Source organism: Dromaius novaehollandiae, chromosome 3 (genome assembly GCF_036370855.1).
Source record: "Dromaius novaehollandiae isolate bDroNov1 chromosome 3, bDroNov1.hap1, whole genome shotgun sequence".
Lineage (NCBI taxonomy): Eukaryota > Metazoa > Chordata > Aves > Casuariiformes > Dromaiidae > Dromaius > Dromaius novaehollandiae.
Window position 1 is genome coordinate 82325394 of NC_088100.1, and position 13045 is coordinate 82338438.

General features: G+C 39.9%; 1 protein-coding gene across 9 annotated transcripts in view; it reads left to right on the forward strand.

Annotated features, from left to right (window-relative positions):
* The window catches only part of TRIM67 (tripartite motif containing 67), a 48318-nt gene that overhangs the window by 29775 nt on the left and 5498 nt on the right, over positions 1–13045 (forward strand). For 6 of the 9 annotated variants that reach the window (XM_064509278.1, XM_026117312.2, XM_026117311.2 and 3 more), the window contains 2 exons: positions 4112–4274; positions 5679–11879. In XM_064509278.1, the coding sequence (XP_064365348.1) occupies positions 4112–4274; positions 5679–5744 (229 nt within the window). In that variant the 3' untranslated portion in view covers positions 5745–11879. Of the gene's footprint in view, positions 1–4111; positions 4275–5678; positions 11880–13045 lie in introns of those variants that run through there. The other 3 variants (XR_010388467.1, XR_010388466.1, XM_064509279.1) reach the window with 3 other exon arrangements.

Sequence of the window (13045 nt, forward strand, 5' to 3'; positions counted from 1 at the left end):
CTTCAGGCAAGCAACACAACAGCTAAGCAAAAGCATTTTTTTTCTGGGAAACACAAACAATGGAAACACTTCAGATTTCCAATCATTCTGGTTAAACAGGAGGACAAAGTAATTTCTGTTGGTGACAGTTTCCCATTTTTTACTAGATCAAACACAGAGCTTTTACAGGCACGTGCAAAGAGTGGATGGACCAGTGGAATGTTCTTTCAAGTGAAGTATACTTAGGAAGGGCACGTATTCTCATGAAATCACATGTGCTTCAATGAATTTAGGTCTAGGTGTTATATTTTTAACCATGACAATCAAGTAGGTCAATTTGTTAACTCATTAGGTGTAGTAGTCTTGTGGAGACAGTCGTTGCTGCCTAGTTATTGTTCCCCACTGGAGACAAGTACAGGACAGCACAGCCTCACCGTCCAAAGAGGATATATTGTCAGCTGTTAGCCTCTCAGATGTTATTGTCATGAAGGCTCTGTCTTAGTAGTCATTGCATCCTTCTGAATCTTTTTGAGAATAAACTAGGGCAATACGTAAATGAACAGCTTCAAGGATAAGCAGAGATGGAGCTTAAAGGGCCTAGTCATGGAACCTGTCAAGCTGAGAGTACTTTCCTGTTCTTTTGACCCTCAGCATGAGAAATTGGACCCATGCACATTCTTTAAAACTGGCAGGTTAGGCTTGAGTTTTGTAATGCTAGAAGAACAGGCATGAACAGAAGAAACTAAGCTAGAAAAAAACAAGAGAGACCTTTAAGAATGGGTTGGGGAAACATCAGTTAAGAACATGCTTTAGAGCAAGGATGTAGATTACGGAGGTACCTTTAGGTCTTGTTGTTTTTGGAAATACACGCCAGAGATGTTGCATGCCCATTACCTAGAGGCACTAGCATTCTTTGCAATGGATCTGTTCCTTGGCGAAGTTCCCAAAAGCAGGAGTACCTTGTAATATAGGTGATAGCCACAACATTGTTATGTAAAGGAAGAGACAGAAATCACACAAAAATATTTTATACTAAAATACAGTGATTAGCAGTCTGGTGAGAGAAGTCAAAATCTAGACAATTTGGAGTGTCACCTAAAGCCCACTGTAATCAGGAGGGGTCTCTTCACTGACTTCAAAGGTCTTCAGAGCAGGCATTGATCAAACAGAAATATTACAACTGACTAAAAATACTGTTACTGTGGAGTTAAACTAATTCTTCAGTTTTTTAAACAGTATTCATAAATTGTTAAGATTTATTTTTCAGTAATAGTGAAACTTATTGCTGTACTGTATTCATAAAGCCAATGCATTCCATCCTCTTTTGAAAATTTTCTTAACTGCTGCTGAAGGTGTGCTTAAAATAACAGACTCCGCTATAACAGACAATGACTTTTTCATGGTAGCCAAATTTCTTTATCTTTACTCAGGCCTTCCAGGCTTACTCACAACACTTGTGCACAGTCAGCACCCAGCACTTAGTATTATACTCAGAAATAAATTAATATTTGCAGGGCTGTTTGAAAAAAAGGTGTGAGAATTGAGATTTACTTGAAATGATGAAAGAGTAGTGCATATCTGCAAAAGTTGATTATCATTTAATAAATGCCAAGTATTTATTGAAGAAATATTGTAACAAAAAGTTGTATTTTCCTTTTATATGGCCTACAGATAGTATAACTGTTGTAAGTAGTTTAAAAATGCATTACAGTAAACCAGCAGTTCTTTCATGTGCTGCCACAGAAGTGTATTAGGAGAGAGCATTACTTTGAGTCTCCTCATCTAGCTATTCTTTTTGTTGCAGCTAAGACATTTATTAGAAAAATTATCTTGTAATACCGTCTAAGTGATGTACAGAAGAGTCAGGAAATGCCAGTTTACTTGTGAAGCTTTCACTCTCCTATCTTTCCTCCTAAAGGAAGTGACCATGACAGTAGTCCCAAAAGCACTGGATTCGTCAAAATATATTCTCAGGGAAATCATGGGAAGCCCAAGAACAGCTGCTCAGCCTCAGGGAAGGTCCAGCCTCCCCCCTAGCAGTGTGGCAAAGTATCACCCACTTGCCTTTGCCTGGGCGTTACCCTGTCAGAACTTGTTGCTCATTGTGGGAAGGTGGAGGCGGGGGATAGAGCCATCTACCTGCTCCAGTCCTGCAAGAATTGTGGCTGAGAAGCAAAGGAGACCCCATTCCTCTGCTCTGCCCCTGCTCCCCTTGGGATCCTGGAGAGGCCTCAGCTGGGTCATGCCGTCCAGCCTGCTCGGCTCCGCAAGAAGAATCAGCTGGGCTCCCTGCTGGAGGCTGCAGAGAACAGTCATTCAATGTCATCATGTAGCACACAGCTAATTAGCCCTCAAGAAGTAAATTAGTTTAGTATAGAGGAAAGAGCATAGTAACCTCAAAAAGGCAAAATTGCCATTTCTCATCCCTGAGAGAATCAATGTCATTTAAAAACATGTCATAAAATCTATTTTAAAACACTGCAGGACATAAAGCATGGGGCACTACAATCAAGGCTGTTCTGAAACAGGAAAAAAATAACATAACCATTTCTAAATGGCTCTAGGTACTGCCACTTCCCACAATATCATGAGTTTTATGATATTATTGAGTGTTTTTAATAAAACCAAACTAAAACAGATACGGAGGATAGGTAAACATCTTAACTTTTTTGGAAAATAATATGCTTTATAGTTTTGGAGAAAAGCTCAAAGGCAAACCTATTAATGCTTATAGTACTAGAAAGCAAATAAAAGAGACCTCAGAACTGTATAAGTTTAAATCTAACACATCTGAGGGCCAAATTCATGATTTTCAACCATATTGTTATTCTCTGAAGAGCCTGAAATGGAGAAGTCAGAATACTATTTTCCTCACCGTCACAGGTAAAATTCTCTTTAATTTTGGAGGAAATGGCATGTGCCACGTAAGTTAGTCTAAAGGAAAACAGTTTATGCCACCTAGTGGACAAGATGAAAATTCCTTACTCTGCACTATATTCCTAATAGGATTTTGATTTTTTCCCCCATTTTTGATATTTTGATCTATTCCTACCTATTCTGATAACTACTATGTTAAAACTGCATTTATCATGTGAATTGTGTGTGCCTCAGGGGAGGGCATGGAACAAAAGAGGGTTGCTTCTTCTGCTTCTGCAAATTATTTGAAATCTGATTTACCTTGAACAAATTGTGTCAGGCTGTAATTCCACTGCAGAGCCCCCATGATATTTGCAAAATACCAGAGCTTGTGGCCAACCTGCGTATCTAGTAGATTTCTTGCTCAGTGCTTTTTAAAGTAATACTGGGTTTGACTAACCCCCAAAGGAAGGTGCATTAATGTCCAACTACTCATGCATGTAATAGCTGGCTGAATGTGCCATTGGAAGCTCTGATACAGTGGTAGCTCTCAGCAGCTGCTCCTGACACAACCAATTATGACTAATATTAATAATAGTGCCCTAACATTCGAAACAGCTCTCAGTCCAACAGCTGGATGCTGTCATGTCAGTCATGGAGCTACACCTACCCCTAATCAATTCCACCTTCCCTTCCTCCCCAAAACAGTATCTGGTTCACCTGTGCTGGCTCTGTGGCCTCTGAAAAATTAGGTCTTTTTAGGGAATTTCAAGGTGAGTACTTCAAACTGGAAGTCTGAGTCTAAAGCTGTTAGCAGAAATATTAATTAAGAATGAATGCCTGGGAAACAAGCTTTCTGCTTTTTCGTTCTCTGCAGTGCTTCACTCCACTCTTGCAGGGACATTCTGAGGAGCCGTGTCTCCAGACTCCTGTCCTGCTTGCTTAGCACTGCAATGATCTGCACACATGCCCATCTGTAGTCAGCCTGTGGGATCTGTTAGTTTTGGACACCGTTTTCAGCTCTTAGCTAGCAACTGAAGATGAGATGGACCTAATTTCTCTTTAGAATACCCCAGTTAAGCTCTGATGAATGTAATACCTATGCTTCAGAAAAAAGTGTGGTTTGGCCATTGTCAAATACTGTGAGAATAATCATTTCACTGTGCTGCTCTGTTTTTTCCTTTGCTTTAGTAGGGCTGCTTTGTCATGGAGAGAGCAGCTGCAGCACAGCACTCTGCCTTCATTAAACTAACAATGTGGTCATTTTATTTCTTAGGACTGAAGGGGGAGTTTCTAAAGGTGCCACTGTTGGTGTGCTCTTGGATCTGAACAAGCACAACCTGACCTTTTACATAAATGGGCAGCAACAAGGGCCTCCAGCATTTGAAAATGTTGAGGGTGTCTTCATGCCTGCATTAAGCCTCAATCGAAATGTCCAGGTAAGTCTTCTTCAGCACAGTCTAACTTATCCTGCTCGTCTAAAGGAGAACATATGCTACTCACCACTACCTCTGTGACTGATAATATCATTTGTAGGCAGTCGATATGGATATGGGCTCTTTCCTTTCCAGATTCACATCTGGGCTACTAATGCTTTCTGAAAACTGTATTTAACATTCTGTCTTGCCTCCAAGGTGTGAGGAATCATGCTGTAAAAACAAGAAAAAGTACACACACACACACACACACACACACACAAATTCCTACACTTACATTGATGCAACGTTCCACTTCTTAGAAAACAGCAAAGTGCTAAGGCTTCCTCTGCCAGACTGACTAAAAAGCACGAGTATCCTAAATACTCTTGGATCTCATGTTTGGTGATGATTAACATTGGAAAGAGAGCAATGTCAGCAGCACAGCGGTAAGCAGAACAAAGACAACATAGGTCAGAGAATTAGTCCCACAGAGAAGGGACTACAGAGGCACCCAGGAGCCTGAGGACTGAGGGAGGTCAGCTTAGGTCAAGCAGGACCAATGCAGCCAAGAGTGGAAGAAATAGTCATCATTTAAAACACCCAGACTGAAATCAGAAACTTTACAAGGCCTTATTACTACCTGAACGTTTAGTATCAGTTACTGGTGGCATCCAAATGCTTCAAGAAGTTTTCATGGTGTTACTGTATTTGATGCACCAACACAGAAGACACAAGTGTTTTTCTGGGCACCTCACTGCTATTTTCAACACAGATTTTTCACTCACAACCCACCTCCAATTTTAACCACCTATATTCCTTTAAATACCTGTAAGTACATGGCTTACATCTTTTTAACCACAGAGGTTTTTCAGAGCGTGGCAGACAAAGGGGAGAGGGAAACTCTGCGTTTAAGCGTGCGTTTGCTGTTAAAGGGTGCTCTGGCACATCTGTGTTGGGAACCATGGCCTGGTGGAGATGCCAGGTTATAGCAGGGGCACTAAAATGCCCTGTGTTCTGTCTTGCCAGGACAGCAAAGACAACAGGATTTTCTTGTATTTAACACAGAGGCTTCACTGTGTGATCCCTTTCTTGAATTACTTGGAGGCCCTCACACAAAGATGCCATCCACCTTGTGGCCAGCGAGCAGCACTGATGGAAACTTGCAACTGGTGGCTAGATTTGGGAAGAGATGAAGATGCTTGGTTTCTAGACCATGGGCTATTGAAGAGAGAGGGGGGGAAGGGGTACCTGTTAATTCAGGGACTCAGTATTATCTCCATAAATGTTCTTGATGACTGGAGCCTGGATCTGAAGCGCCGCAGCCCTTCCCCTGACATTTACTTGCTCTTAGTCTTCACAAATGCTTTCTGCTGGGGTTGTCCCAATTCTCATTTTGTTTCTAAGGGTTACTACTTCTTTGTGCAGGTGACTCTACACACAGGACTGGAGGTGCCACAAAATGTAAAACAGCCAAAGTTGCCCAGCAACTAATGAAGCCTCTGCTGCCTCAACATATGCTGGATTCTGTAAGCTCTCTCAGTGTGATTTGGCACTTTTCAGTAAGTCAGTAAAAAAGCATTCTCTTCCCTAATTTGAAATATTATACAGCATGTTGCTCATTGCAGTCAACTGCTGGTTACAGCTAACCCACAGCATTTTTAATTTAACAGCCATACCAAGCACACTCCCAAAAGTGGCACTTGATTACAAATGGGTACCTGAACATATCTACACTGCATTGCGTACATGGGTGTATATATATAAAAGGTGAAAGATACAATGAGTGTATTTTCTCTCTCATGGCTGGATTTGTGCTCAAAAAGATATTAGGAATGCAGGAAAAATGTGTAAGACTAAGACTGGGGAGTCTTGAACAAGTTAGCATGGGGTGAACTGGCTTTTGCCACTTGAAGTCCTTAAATCAAGACAACATATGTTTTTAACAGCTGAAATGGAAGTTGCAAGGTCAGTGAAAGAATTTCTGGGCACAATTCCTTTGTCCATTATATTCAGGAGCTCAAATGACCATAATTATCCCTTCTGCCTCTAAACTATATTAATCTATGGATTATATTCCCCTAGAATTCAGTGGCAGAACTTGCACTTATCTTCAATAAGAAAAAGATTGCTTTCCAAATACGTTCATAGTTTTGCTTATTTTAGATAGCACCATGATATTTGCAGAATTCACATACAAGAAATAGAAAAATATTCTCAATATATTTTAGTGTTTCTCATTTAAATATGATTGTAGACACTATCACAAATGGAAGATCTAATTGTGGTTATCAGCACATCTTTTAAAAAGCGTGCAGGGAAGAGGCCTTTGAATTGAATTGATAAGAGATTTCTTTAAATATGGTACCTGCAAAGTATTCCACGTAGAGGAATGCTGCTTCCTAGCCTTGATCCTGATAGATCCCAGGCAGCTCTAATTCCCATGTAGCTTTGAGATCAAAAGCCTTTATTTTCTATTAGATTAGGGTGAGCTAAATAATATTTTGATCCTAATGAAGCATTTGAGCAAGAGAGACTCATAGGCTTAATGTTAAATTCATTCTTTAGAATTTTTCTGGACTGGGACATAAATCTTTTGTGAGTTTTGGTTGTGTCTTGCATCTCTTGTGAAAATGAGAAGCCATTTCAGGTGCTGCCCGTGACAACTTAAGCCTGACTGGCATGGAACTTCCCACAACCATGGCCCTTTCACCTGCATGCTATTGTCAGAAAATACATTGATTTGTTTGTGTGTGTCTTTTCTTCTAAACCAAATTAACATATGAGAGTGTGTATGTACAGCAGTAATGCGTATGAGCAAGATGCAGCAGGCTGCATGAGCCCACAACATCTAGGATTTAGCCATGCTAATCTTACTTAAGTGCGGTGCTGTCAAGCAGGAAAACCATAGACTCTTATATGCTACGGATGTACTATTCCCTTTTTCTAATCCTGCTGCATATATACATTTTCCTCTCCAAGTAGATGTATACACACACACCTGTGCTGTCAGACGTAATTATTAAACCTGAAAACAAATATTCTAGCAAAATTCAGCTTACTGCCTTGCTTAAAGCATTGCCACAGGACAAACAGCCCCGGCCTCCCCTGGGACAGCCTGCTGGCCATCAAGCATATTGCTGCGGGTGCGCTTTTGTCTCTAGCTTGAGCACATCACTCAGGTAGTGCTGAGCAGTGGCAAAGCTTCACTGTGACAGAGCAGTCAGGATCCTCACTGATGTCATCCCACCTCTCAGCCATGGTGGGGAGAAGGAATAAAAAAAGAAGGCAACCCAGAATGAAATAGTCACAGACTATTTCGCAAACAAAAAGTGGTCTGTGATCAGGTTATCTGTAACCAACTAATCATCTTATAGCCCACCTCTCCTACAGAACAGCAATGCACCTTCAGTGATGTCAAGACTGACATAGGAAAAAAAAACCAAGAGCAAGGAAAAAAAAAACCCTTAAATGCTTAAGTGAGAAAGCAACTGTACTTTCTTCAAAGTCTGAAATGGATTGTACTAGTAAACTTTTAGACATTGGAATAACTGTGCTACACATCTTGATTTCTTAACAGCAGAGACCAACTGGGTTTTAATTTTTAGTTTTATTTAATTCCATATGAACTCGCGCGGGATTTCCTAATTCAGTGGGTCTGTTTTAACCTACCTCAGCTAGAATGCTACTGGACCCTGAATTTCCTTGAGTGTGCTCATTGTAAAACTGTCTTTTACAAGCGTAAAAGTTGTAATCATAGCATTGGCTTTGAGTATTGCCTGTCAGAGCAGTGTATGGGTATACTGTACATAAATTGCATATAGTTTTTTATATTGGGAAACATCCTGTGATAATTTTAATACCAGAAGGCACTCCACTTTAACTTTTAGTATTAAAAGCAAAAGAACACTGTTTGTCTTGGGTAAAAGGACTGAACCTTTGTCTATACTCCCAAATTCTGTGAAAAAAATTCAAATGAACTTAAATCTTTCCAGTCTTCAACCATTGCCAGATGTTTAAAATTAATTCTGAATGGGTTTTAGAAGTGTTTTAGACATGTTTGTGGTACTTGGTTTTGGTTTTCAGAGTTGCTTTGGTATCAGTTCCTAGAGTGTTGTACCTTTGGGAAAACGCAGTGAGTGACACAGGTTACTAAGCTCTAGTGGAAATATGGACAGTAGGTAGGAATATGCGTCAGATATGTAGAGAAGTTCACAGAAGCTCATTTGTTATTCTCTACACATTCCAGCATTCATAAAATGTCTCCTTTCAACATACTGCAAAAGCAAATAAAATAAAAGGAAGAAAGTTAGAAGTAGGCATCCTGTATCAGTAATACTAATTTAGCCTAGGTCTAAACAAAGTGGGTGTGGGTGTTGGTTGTGTACACATTCAAGGACTTGGATTCAGTCCACAGCGATAAATTAAGTTACCCCAATAGAGTGTAGTTTTGTGTCTTCAGCTGGGTGCATTTCAGCAGTCTCATTAACAGTAATAAATATTTCAGTAGTTAGAATTATGGTAGTGTCCAGATGTCAGTGGGAGCCACCTGAATGTAGGCCAGCACAGAATTTTCCCTTTTCTGAATAGCATCAGGTGGGAAAAGTGGGGAACATTCACCTCTCTGCTCCAGCGAGAGGTAGTTTGTTTCTCTGCAGCTCCCCAAGGTCTTTCTAGATACGAACCCCCCAGTCTGCACGTTCTTCATCTCAGTGTCCATACACAGAGACTGCGCCCGAGCGACACACTCCTCTGCTTCTCTCCTCTATTTCTTTCCAGGTCTTCTTTGGGGCTCCAACTCAGCAATGGCTTGAGGAAATAGAGGAGGGAAAGCAACCTATCTAGCTTCCTACAGCATCTCTTGTGCCACTTTTTGTTACCTCCAAATCCCTTTTGTAGGAGGAAGCCAGCCTTTAGTAGTGCAGTCCTTGCAGAAACTGCATTGCTGACTGTCCAGGAAGAACCCAGGGGCTGAAGAGTAGCGTAGATACCAAACGGGACTGCTTTGGATGTCCGTTACTTCCTTTCGATTCCTTGCGGATATTTGCACAGCACTCTCTGACGCCAAGCTCCTGATCCTGCTTCCCAGACAGGCACAGAGGTGCAATTCATGGGACTCCTCTGCTCCTAGAGGACAGATTGTTCCATGTAACAGGACAGCAGAGCATTTTGCACAAGGATGAACCTTGTCCACTACAATGCAGGCTCCACAAGATATAGCTGTAAATTGTCAGTGTTTAAAAATACTAAACCCTTCCCTAATAAACAGAATGAAGTCTGACTCCTGAATATGTTGATTTGAAATGTCTCTATAGCTGCTAAATACAGTAACTAAACTTTCTGGCCTGGAGAGCAACAAGAGACTTAGCTTTCATCTACTCATGTGACCCCAAACATTATCCTTTATGAACCTTCTTCCTGGCTTCTTCCTCTGCAGACTTCCCTGTTAAGTTTAGTAAGACCAATTAGAAAAACTGCATCTGGCACGCTGTCAGCCCTCCCATGGAAGGCAGTGCTATACCATTTCGACTACATTTTTTTTCCCTCTCATTAGTTCAAAAGAGCTAACAAGGACGATCTCTTACTAAAACTTGATGTCAATATGAGCACAGGCCTAGCTGACAATCTGTTATTATTTCTGATATTGAAAGGTATATGCTATAAAACAAATGTCAGTGAGGACAGTAGGATACTGTGATGCATCTAGAATTTGGAAAGCAATTTGGCTTGTAAAAGAAAAGACAGGCAAACAGCACCATCACCTCCCCTATTTGCCTATAGAGTTCAGATATATAGAGCAAAATATATTGGACCGAACAAAATAAAAAAGCATGAGCTTACATATATTGGAGTTTAAGAAAAGGTATTAAACATAATTTATTATATGCATAACATTCCATTGTGTTGTAATCAATGCCATTATAGTGTACTGCTGTAGATAGTTCTTGGCTGGTGTTTTCTGTTATAGTGCTGTATAAGTTTTTTTGGATTTTGCTTTTTTGAGGTGTAGTAAGAATAGCAGAGAACACCTAATACTCTAGTTTCCTATTTCCAGAGCAAGAGAAATGTGATACACAGATTTGGTTTTTTTTCTTTTTTACATAATAATATTTAATAAACAAGGTAAGAGAGAGAGATCAAGGCTAAGCTGCCACTACCACTATATGAAAAACACTGTGTTTGTGATTACCAACAAGAGGTGGTGCATTTTGGACCACAACTCATATTACCTATTCCTGTGAGAAGGGATAAAGAGTTAACAACTTGTCAACAGCAGCACATTCTGGTGCGTTCTAGTACATCCTTTGCCCGCAAACAGAAAGATGAATGAACAGAGTTGTTAGACTTAACCTCAGGCCTTACCAGCTTTCCAGCATTTTTTGCTTAACTAGCAAAGCAAATCATTAACCTTTGAACCAAGCAAAGCAATATTAAAAATCAAAATATCCTGGCCAGATCAGCTTTGGAAGGGAGATTACAATTTCAAGTCCTTCAGCAGGTTATGGTAACAAATCAAACACATTGCAAATGTAAAGGGCACTCATCACTTAAAATTACCAAACAAAGATGGAGAGTCTTGGTGGTTTTTTTTTTTTTTTTTTTTTTTGAGTGAGCTGCTTCTTGTTTTTATTGGCAACATTTCTGGCAATTCCTCTGTCCAGTACTACTGAATGCTGCACACACACAATGGCTGGAGTGGCAGCTCGAAGCCCAAGTCCATTACAATAAGACACACTTTGTCTTCTCATGTGCAGAAGCCACGCAAGCCACAAAAATTAAACATGCAAGACTTCTGCATCCTTGCACAACATAGAAGGCAGATGTGTGTTTTACTAAAATAGGTGCTCAGCAGCATTTTCCCCTTCTGTTAAGTGATGTTCTGTTACATTTTTTGTTATTGCAGGCAAATCCAAGCAAACACTACACAAAGTTAATTGGTGCACTAGTTGGAGGATTTCTAACATTTTCTTGTAAATAAGCAGATATATATACATACATACATATATGTATGTATGTATATATATATGTACTGGCTTTCACATTTATAGATCCAGACTGCATTCTCTCATCCTGGTGGCTGATACCACCTTCCTTAAATGTCGTCAATAAAAATACTAAGCTTTCTAAGTAGTTGAATGAAAGCATGGTGAAAAGTCATTTTGTGATGAATGTTAGAATAAATGCATGAGGTAGAACTGCTATTAGTTTCTGATTGTTCTATGAAGCATGAATAACACTAATTTAAATGTTGGCAACCAAAAAAGTGCAAAGGAATACGATAATGGTGTTCACTTGTTAAATGAAAGACAAGAACTTGTTTGTGTTTTCTTCTTAACTATGACATTTGTTCTTTACCATCATTTCCCATAGCTTATATAAATTTAGAGCTGGTGAAATATACATCTCTTCTGTATGTGTCTGTCACCAGATCAAGAGGAGAATATCAACTTTTTATAATTTTGTACCTGTGGCAAAAGTTTGTATTTTTTGAATTGAAAACAAAATGCTTTTTGTCTTTCGGTCTGAGTAAAATCTTTGTGTATTATTATTACCCTTTTGGAAAACCTGACATATGAGTTTATGCTGTTTTACAGTTTCTAAATAAATTCTTAATACATTGCCAACAAATTTAGCATCAGTACCCTATTTATTATTACTACTTAATAACGTATACGAGGCACTCATGCAGGATGCGTACCTAATTGCTGATACATGCTTCGTTAATACAGTCTGAATAATCTGTTAGCTGGAGAAAGCTAAGATGTCTTCCTCAGAGAAGTCATCCATCTCTGGGCTTAACATGTACACTGGATTCAGTGGCATGAAACATCTCTCACCCTTGCTCCCTTATCTCTGGCTTATGTTGGTTATAGTGTATACTCGGATGTGTTATTTAGTTCCACCCTGTCTTACAGGCTTGGGGCGATTGCCCAGCCTCCAGAAGTTTCTGACGCTGGAGTAAGGAGAGCTTGAAAGTAATTATGTCACCCAGGGGATCTGATTGGAAAGGCCTTCAGGTCAGTGTAAAAGTCAGATGGTGGAGGCAGAAGGCGTGTCTGGGCAGGACTGATAAAACTTTGCCAGACAGTTAAATTACCCGTCATACTAGAGCTGCACACCTGTATCAAGTGGATGCCTTGGAAGGGACTGAGCAATGCTACAGAGGTAGCAGGCTCAGCTCCTGGAAAAAGGCACATAGCTCACTTAAGCTACGTGACCTCGATAAATATCTGTTAATAAGATAATCACAATAGCTTTAGCTTACTGGGAAACAAGAACAAAGCTTATTGTTACAGCATAAAAGGCCTGACAGAGAACAGATGGGAAGAACGCAAAGATTTCTCCTTTTCTCCCTCATTCCCCTATCCTGCTGCAGAAAGAAGGCAAAATAAGATGGTCTCTGCTCTCCTTTGCCAATAATTAATTAGCTATTCAGTCAGTACTGGCTTTCACATATCAGTACATGCACCAAAAGTGACACAGCTTGCTGGCTGAACACGGAGTTATGTACTCTATTAATTAATGATGTATTTTAGTCCAGAGAAACATTAGATGCATAAAAGATTCTCAACAGTTAGGTTTGCCAAATGGCAGTATTTATCATTTTTTTAAATGTATCTAGTAATAAAACTGGATTAAAGCTACCTTGTTTAACTGAGAACAGGATGCTACCAGGATGTAGCATGGCCAACTTAAATCACCATGGGAGCTTGCTCTTAAAAAGCAATCCATCAGCATGTAACAGAAAACTTTTGTAATGCATACACACACATTTTAAATGGGTGATACAAATG